Here is an 8,835-nt window from a genome sequence, read left to right as displayed (position 1 = left end):
TTTTAAACTGAACCAGAGTCAGTATATTGATCCGAATCCCCTCCAACATGATTTAATCACTTGTTTCTTGTCCCATTTTGGATATTTCTTAATAATAACATCAGAATCAATCCTTCAATTTTTGAGGTAGACTGTTCAAAGTCAAATAAATAAATAAACACAAGTAAAAAAAACGTTAAAATTTAAGGACCCCATACACATAGGCAGATAATTATATTCCCATGTCTATTCACTCCTATAGACTTTCAGTACAGTATACATGTATTTTAAAGTGGACTATATGTGATATGATCATAATGTTGTCATCATCATGAATTATTTTAAGACTAAGCCTTCTCTATAGACTGAGAGGACAATCTCTGTTGTAAACACACTTTTTTACCCATATTTTGACAACAAAAAGGTAAGGGTTGATTTCTAACAAGGGCAGTATCACAAAGCTGGGAGGCATTATGGTATTTTGTTCAACATTGAGTCTTGACCAAGTTAATTGAAATTTTTAGACACCTCAAATGTCTAAAAACAAAGTTTGATGATTTTTAAACCAAATATAAAAGAAAAACAACACATTGCAGTACAGCAAAATGAAAGATCTAAATTAGAATGACTGCAAAATGCTAATGGTAGAGATGGTTTAATCACCTAAAATCATCTTTATATTGAATTCATTTTATACAATGATAAATATTGCATTAGATTATATATTTTACAATTAGTAATACAATCCATCACCTTCTTTCAGAAGATTCGTTTCCTTACAGTGTGTGTGTGTGTGTGTGTGTGTAGTCATTTTAGCATCAGAAACCAGTTTCTTGTAGCGCACATAAACTCATTATAAAAGTCAGACTCCTAGGTGTGACCCCTGACCTTTCTGAGTTCCAATGCTCACCCTGAGCCTGTGTGGGTGGGTGTTGCCCTGAAATTAGATCAATTATGTAAATAGCCAGCAGATTAAACAACTATTAAAGTTTCATGCTTTTGACTGGGATGTTTAAATCCCTTCACTCACTCAATGAGCAATGAACCCATATATACAGTATATATATATATGATAGTGTTTTGACAAATATAAAGGGTCAGTCATTTTTAATGTAATTTAATTATTGTGTGAGGACATTAAAGTAAACATTAAATACAAAATGTGTTTTTTCTGCAAGTGTGATGGCTGTTGATTGGAATTCAGTTATTTAATGAATAATGAAATATGTCTTGTAGATGCTCAGAGTAACAGACACTGTGGTGATTGAGTGTCCCTGATTTTAAAAACAAATCAAATCTGCAGACGCAAACACAAAGCTGTGATTGTGTTACACTAACACACACCGCAGCTCAACTGTGGAGGAGTGTGTCGATAGCCGTCGGTTGTCAGTGTAAATAATTAATGACACAATTAGCTGTGGAGCAGTGTGACACATCTGATCTGCAACGCTGTCATTGACTCTGAATGAGTGAGTGAAGCAGCCATTGATTCCCTCGCTCGTTTCCGTGCGGCGTGCTGATCAGTGAGCAGGGGTCACACCCACAATTCATCAATATGTGTCTGCTGACACAGCATCTCTCACCATCAACTTTACTACAACCTTGTGCTACAGACACACTACACTGTATTTACATACCTCTGTTCATCAATGACACAAAGATGAGCTTCATCCATCCATCCATTTTCATACCTGCTTGTTCCTGTTTTCAGGGTCGCAGGAAAGATGAGCTTTAACTCAATAAAATGACAAAACCAACATATACTTGAAAGTTGTCAAGATGACTAAATGTTTATGAGGTCATTTCCAAAGTCTAGTTCTAAAAGTAAATCCAGCAAAGATGGTAACTGAATCAAAGTATAAAGCAGACATGGGCAACTGGTGGCCCGGGGGCCACATTCTGCCCTCTGTCAAAATTTGTGCGTCCCCCAAAGTACAAACACAAAAGGACACAAAAAATACAGAAAATGACAGAGAAAATAACATGAAAAATACACAAACAGCCTGTACTATGAAGCTGGATTTCCTCTTATTGCGCAAACTTGTGAGAATTACTCTGTGTGTGCTGTACTACGACGCTAGTTAACTTCCTACAAGGGTAGATCATCATGGTAACTTAGGCTGAACGGCTAACCTGGTCAGGAGTAGGTTAAGTTTTGGATATAAGTTTAGTAGGGATATCTTGATACAACTTTTTCATTTCCGATATATCGATATTGCAGCCTTGCGTATCAGCCAATACCGATATTGATCCGCTATCAGCATGAATCATACATTTTATTTATTTTCTTTATTATTTCTTGAAAAAAAAGTAATAATAATTACTTATTTTGTAGTGTGGAATATTAGAAAAGGCTGAATCAAGTGATGTTACTCAAACAGAGAACAATAGTCAGCAACAGTAGGTTGAAAAACTTACCCATTTATTATTAACCAATTGGTTACATGAATGTTAACCTTCATCATATTATCTACAGCATTCTACAATTGAATAAAGTAAATAAAAAATTAATTGGGGGAAAAAAAAAATATATTGGTAAATCCTGAAATTTGAATCTGATTTTCAGGCTAATATCGGACCGATATCGATATAGGATCGTGACACCCCTACAGTTTAGCGAGTACAAAAGTCCTGCCTCCTGACCAATCAGTTCTCTTGGAAAATGACCTGTCAATCCATAGAAGATCCTGGTTGGAGCAGATCTGACAACAGCCCTCAGGAAAGAAAGAATAATAATGAACATGTAATCCTGTAATTTACCCAATGACATCCTAAAGACAACAGCACTGATTTGAGCCTGGATTATGGATTTTAATTCTTCATATTTTAAAATAATTGTCTATTCTTTCATAGTATGTAACGTAGGCTGCTCTGCAAGGTTTCTCTGTGTTTCTGATTGGTCCGACGCTACAAACAACACCCCTTTTATGTGATAATGTTCTTATGATTCTAAATGCTGACATGAATGATGATTTTGTGACCTCAGATCAGACAATTACATATTTGTGGCCCCCGTTGTGATAAAAGTTGCCCATCTCCGCTGTAAAGTATTATATTAATAAAATACTTATTCCTGGGGGCGCTGATGGGTGAGTAAAGAACAAATCTATCAAATATTACTCAGTGAGGTATTACCCAAGTTTCAAACCTAATGTAAGTGGCTTCATAAATATATTTATTCATTCTGTCAATCATAAAGACATTTGCACCCGTAATCAGGAAGTAGCAGTACAAGGAATAGGCTGGATAGTTAAAACTAATAAGAGCGTTGGAGAAAATTGGCTTTAATGGTGTGGTTAAAAACAGCTGTGTTACACCAAACAATCCCAAATGAATCCATTATGTGGTGACCTTTGACCTACATTACATTGCACTGATGGGGTTTTATCTGTATTATTGGTTTTCCTAAAGCCAAACTAGATTAAAATCACTGCCCTTAATACCATCACCCTGTGTGCCTGATTGTACGCAGAGTGTGTCAATCACAGTGTAGTTAAACTGTAAGAAAAACACAATCAAATCTGCTAAGCTTTCACTTATTACAGAAATCAATGCCAGGGGTTCTCTATTCGTGTCCACGGGCAAAATAATGCACAGTAACATAAGAAGAAACATCCGGAAACGATGAACACGAGGTGTGAGAATGAAGGTTATGATCACTATTCGTTAACACGCCCTGAGGAAAGGAGAGCGTGAGACAAAGGATGGAGGACAGGAAGGAGGGTGACATTTCACTGCAGGGATTTCCCCCACTCCTAAAACCCATCTTCTCTCGTCAATCTTTTTATTTTGACTTTATCTTCAAAATTATGTCTTATATTGTCACACTGGATAAATAAAACCTGCATGTTGGATCAAATGTGACACACACAAATAGGTAACACTATACACATTTCAGAAATAGCTTCATGGCACTGTTGTACTTATTGACCCCGTTACACTCAACTTTTACAGTAGTTCTGGTGCATTAAACTAATATAAACTCATAACAGGGTTAGCATCAACAACAGGAATCATTAACTATGGGAAATATTCATAAAAAACACACATTTAACACTTTTTAAACGATGCTTGTTTTTTTTTCCACACAAAGCCAAGTGTTCTTCCCTTCAAAATCGAAGCACGTTCAACTCAATAAAATGTGTTGTTAGAATTTATAAGAGTTGGCTCAGCCTTTCTTTTATTTTTCTGAGTGCAAAGCCGTGCTTCTGATGATACTTTGTCTTCCAGTCAAAATATTAATGTGATGATGGGCAACTTTTATCTCAGCAGGTGGCATAAAAATATGATTCTTTGATCTGAGAGCCATGTTATCAACATTCATGTCAGCATTTAGAATAAAGACCAATCAGAAAATTAATACAGAAAAGAAAAAATTACTTTTTGGAGTCATTTTGTGTGTTTCTGTTGTCATTTGGTATATATTTTGCGCATTTTATATATTTGTATTGTTTTATTTGTATAATTTTCTCTTATTTAATGTTTTGATTGTCATTTTGTGTTTTCAGGGTCATTTGTGTTGCAATTTGTTGTTATTTTGTGCATACTTCTCTCATTTTATGTATTTTTGGAGTCATTTTGTACATTTCCGTTGTCATTTTGTGTGTTATTCTGTCATTTTGTGTGTTTACTTTAGGGGCCGCCCAACATTAGATGAATAGAATGTTCTTAACTTGTTTGCAATTTCAACCTTTTCGGATGACACACCACACTTGATTAATTATCATATTTTAAGTAGCATTCAAAATCATCCTAATATAGTACAAACTAACAACTAAAACTGTGAATAAAATGCATGATATTATCATCAAATGTATAATAAGACACACTGCTCTTGAATTCTGTAATTCTTTCAAACTATCTTTGTCTGTTACAGTTTCTAATGGAGGAAATTTGTGTTTCCATGCACTTCCAGGAGTTATTTTTTAAAGATAACCCAGAAACCTTCATAAATCTGGAGCTTTGCTGGTATGGAGCTTTTTTTTTTTTTTTTTTTTTTTTATCTGATTCCTTTGCAGACCTTGGCTCTGTGTCAGTGATGAACTATTTGAGTGTATCCCAAATGCCAGCTGTAGGGTTTTCTGCTCATCCCCCTGCTGTGACCCTACACCCAGCTGGCTAATGTCCAAGTGCTGCTATGAGCAGCAGAGGGCGCTCTAAGTCCGTTCTATCAGCCCCTGTGTTCCACATACATCTGCAGCGCCCATCTGACTCTGTTAATTGCTTCCTTGCTGGGAATAATTAGTGCCAATCTGCTCTGTCTCAAAGATGAAATTCAGGGCATCGTTAATATAGTGATTTATAAACATTTCATGCACAAACTGCAGCTATTGAGTACATGTCCCTGCAGGAATCACATCTTCCAGACAGTTTGCATGCAGATTTATTGAGGTAAATTGGTGCAAACTGTTCAATCCTGGTTGAACACTTTTTTTTTTTTTTGCATGCATGCATGCATGCATGTAATTCGAAAAGAAATTGTCTATTATTATTATTATTATTATTATTATTATTATTATTATTATTATTATTTAACTTTATTCACTAACTTAATATATTCAAGTTACATTTTGTGGATTAAAAATAATGTAGTGTAATAAGTTTGTTTGGGTGTATAGTGGTAAATATTTGCAGCCAATATAATATGTTACTATGACTCGCATTAGTATTTTTTGCATGCCGTCAATGAAGACACTAGTCTACTATGACCCCGCCCACTTGTATGAAACGAACTAGAGCCGACACAAAAACCACGTAACAATTGCCGACGAGTACTTTGTAGCATTTTATTTGTATTAATTCAACTTACATACATTGAGTTACTATTTTAGCTGGTAAAAGTGGAGAGTCAGCGTGAGTCGTGCTAGGTTTAAATCGCCAGTGACAGTTTCGCGGCAAAACAAGCGGAGGCATAGAGGAGTGGTGGGGGTTGTGCTGCGGTTCTATATAAAGCCGCCGGCTGCGCGCTCAGCTGTGAATCTCATGCCACTGCTGATCTAGAGAGTTCTGTGTCCTCTGCTCACATGCACACGCTTCACAGCGCTGACTGAAGCCCCTCTGCTACACCTCCGTGGAAGGATTTAATGCTACTCCCGCATTGGAATAACCCTCCTGCTCACTTTTTTAAGCACCGCCGGTCGATTTCTCCGTTTTTCTTTTTCATTTGAGTCTGAAATCTAAAAGGTAAGACGATAGTGTGGATTGCTACAGCTCTGCGGTGATTAACTGTGCTTTAATTACATTTTAACACCCATGCAAAGCTCGCATATGTGTTTCTGCAGCATGCACGAGTGCATGCATGTACGGCGTGCACACACACACACGCACGGTCCGTGTTTTGCAGAAAACGTTGCATGCACGGAACAGCTGCTTAAATGCTGCACAGGAGCCTGTAACTAAACCTACTGTTTGTGCTCCTCTCGTCCAGCTTAAACACGGTGGGGAACAGGGGACACACCGGGGCCACCATGCCGCTGAATTCAAGTTTAGCGAGTAAAAACTATGACTATGACTACGACTATGACTCCCTCCAACCGTATTTCTACTACGATAACGAGGAGGAGGATTTCTACCCTCAGCAGCTCCAGCCTCCGGCACCGAGTGAAGACATCTGGAAGAAATTCGAGCTGCTGCCGACCCCTCCCCTGTCCCCTAGCCGGCGGCCGTCCCTGTGTAGCCTCTTCCCCTCCACGGCCGATCAGCTGGAGATGGTCACTGAGTTCCTGGGGGACGACGCTTTCAACCAGAGCATCATCTGCGACGCCGACTACTCCCAGACCCTCCTCAAGTCCATCATCATCCAGGATTGTATGTGGAGCGGCTTCTCGGCTGCAGCCAAGCTGGAGAAGGTTGTGTCCGAGCGGCTCGCGTCCCTGCACGCCACCAAGAAGGAGGCGGTGTCCGGTACCGAAGGCGTTGTGGAGCCCACCGGAGCCGCAGCGTGGAGGCTTAACAGCAGCTACCTGCAGGACCTCAACACCTCTGCGTCTGAGTGCATTGACCCCTCGGTGGTGTTCCCCTACCCCATAGCGGAGATCCAGAAGCAGAGTGTGGGGACGCCCTGCAGTAAGGATTTGGGACTAGACACACCACCCAACAGTGGCAGCAGCGGCTGTAGTGACTCTGGTAAGGAATGAATGGGTCTGACAGACACGCCCCTCAGGGATAGGATCCATGTCTTAAAAATATTTATATTTATATCAGGATGACAACTGACATTTAAAGTCCAAGGTTGTAGAATCATCTGGCATCACATCTACCATTATTTTTTTTTAATCATGTAACTGATGTGAATGAATGAAGGGTGTGACTTAGCATCAGCCACATTTGTAACATGGTTTCTAGAATGTTGTAACATGACAAAAAATGGAAATAACTCTGACTTCTCTCTGCAGATGATGATGATGATGAAGATGATGATGATGAGGAGGAGGAAGAAGAAGAAGAAGAAGAAGAGGAGGAGGAGATTGATGTAGTCACTGTGGAAAAGAGGCATGCAGTGAAGCGTTGCGACCCCAGCCCATTGGAGACCAGGCACCAGAGCCCGCTCGTGCTGAAGAGGTGCCATGTCTCCACCCACCAGCACAACTACGCAGCCCATCCATCTATGAGGCAGGAGCAGCCGGCAGTCAAGAGGGTAAAGCTTGAAACCAGCGGTAGTAATGGTGGCGGTGGTGGTGGTGGAGGAGGAGGGGCGGGAGGCGGCGGTGGTCAAAGCAGAGTCCTCAAACAGATCAGCAGCAACCGCAAGTGCACGAGCCCACGATCCAGCCCCCGAACGTCAGACACTGAGGACTATGACAAGAGAAGGACTCACAACGTGTTGGAGCGACAGAGGAGGAACGAGCTCAAGTTGAGCTTCTTTGCCCTGCGAGATGAGATCCCCGAGGTGGCCAACAACGAGAAAGCAGCCAAAGTGGTGATCCTGAAAAAGGCCACAGAGTGCATCTACAGCATGCAGTCAGACGAACAGAGACTCCTCTCAGTCAAAGAGCAGCTGACGAGAAGGAGTGAACTTTTAAAGCACAGACTGGCACAGTTGCAGGCTTCTCGTTCTAGGAGTTTGAAATAAAGACTGTTAAGACTGTTTTTTTTTTTTTTTTTTTTTGTTTTTTTTACACAAGTTGATAACTTTTGGGTGTACAGTTGCTGTTGCATGCAAATGCAAGATGGCCCAAGTTGTTTTGGAATCGTGTTTGATTTCAATGTTCAAACTGCCTCATCTGAAGTTTAAAGGGTGGCTGAAAATATTTAAGAGTTTATTTTTTATTAATAAAATGTTGAAAATGTGGTGATCTGATGGATGCCCAAATGAAAATACGTTTTTATGTTTTGTATATAATTCTTATGAAAATGTATTTTTGGATGTCAATGGATGTTCAGACCTGGTGTTTGGGGTTTTTCATTATGTTCATAGACTTGTTTTTGAAATATAAAAAAATTTCTTGAGTTTGTGTCCTTGTTCTTGCAATAACATGTCATTACTGATTTCAGAAAAAACATGCCTGTATATAAAGGTGGGTGAGGTATAGGGATTTATTGGTTTCATCTATCTATACCCATAGACTAGAACATGTGTTTTGAGAAGTAGTGATAAATAATTTTTTACTTGTAATTCAATCTAAATGGGTTATAAAAGCAAACATTAGGTCACATATATTCGAAATCATGAGTGTTTGGATCTGATTATAAGATACTTTTGTGAAGATTATGATAAAAGTTGAGTCTGAGCAGTTTTATTCATAATAAAAACACCCCAGAATAGTTTAAATACAAGTATATATATATATATATTCAGTGCTATTACGTTTGCATGCATGAATAACAAACCGGTTGCTATGGAAACCCCTTTCTACT

General features: G+C 39.0%; 1 protein-coding gene across 1 annotated transcript; it reads left to right on the top strand.

Annotated features, from left to right (window-relative positions):
• Nucleotides 1-5,943: 5,943 nt before the first annotated feature.
• Nucleotides 5,944-8,361, top strand: myca (MYC proto-oncogene, bHLH transcription factor a). The gene is made up of 3 exons (XM_028434455.1): nt 5,944-6,162; nt 6,407-7,104; nt 7,374-8,361. The coding sequence occupies exons 2-3, from the start codon at nt 6,447-6,449 to the stop codon at nt 8,048-8,050; spliced, it is 1,335 nt and encodes a 444-aa protein (XP_028290256.1). The 5' UTR covers nt 5,944-6,162; nt 6,407-6,446; the 3' UTR covers nt 8,051-8,361.
• Nucleotides 8,362-8,835: the final 474 nt, after the last annotated feature.

Source organism: Gouania willdenowi, chromosome 20 (assembly GCF_900634775.1).
Source record: "Gouania willdenowi chromosome 20, fGouWil2.1, whole genome shotgun sequence".
In the NCBI taxonomy this organism is placed as follows: domain Eukaryota; kingdom Metazoa; phylum Chordata; class Actinopteri; order Blenniiformes; family Gobiesocidae; genus Gouania; species Gouania willdenowi.
Note: the sequence above shows the minus strand (reverse complement) of the source record. Positions and strands in the feature narration are given on the sequence as shown.

Excerpts from the sequence above, each read along its gene's own strand:
- myca (XM_028434455.1), top strand. The coding sequence starts at position 6,447 with ATGCCGCTGAATTCAAGTTTAGCGAGTAAAAACTATGACTATGACTAC. Across the intron at positions 7,105-7,373 it reads CAGCGGCTGTAGTGACTCTG|ATGATGATGATGATGAAGAT; the intron begins GTAAGGAATGAA and ends TTCTCTCTGCAG.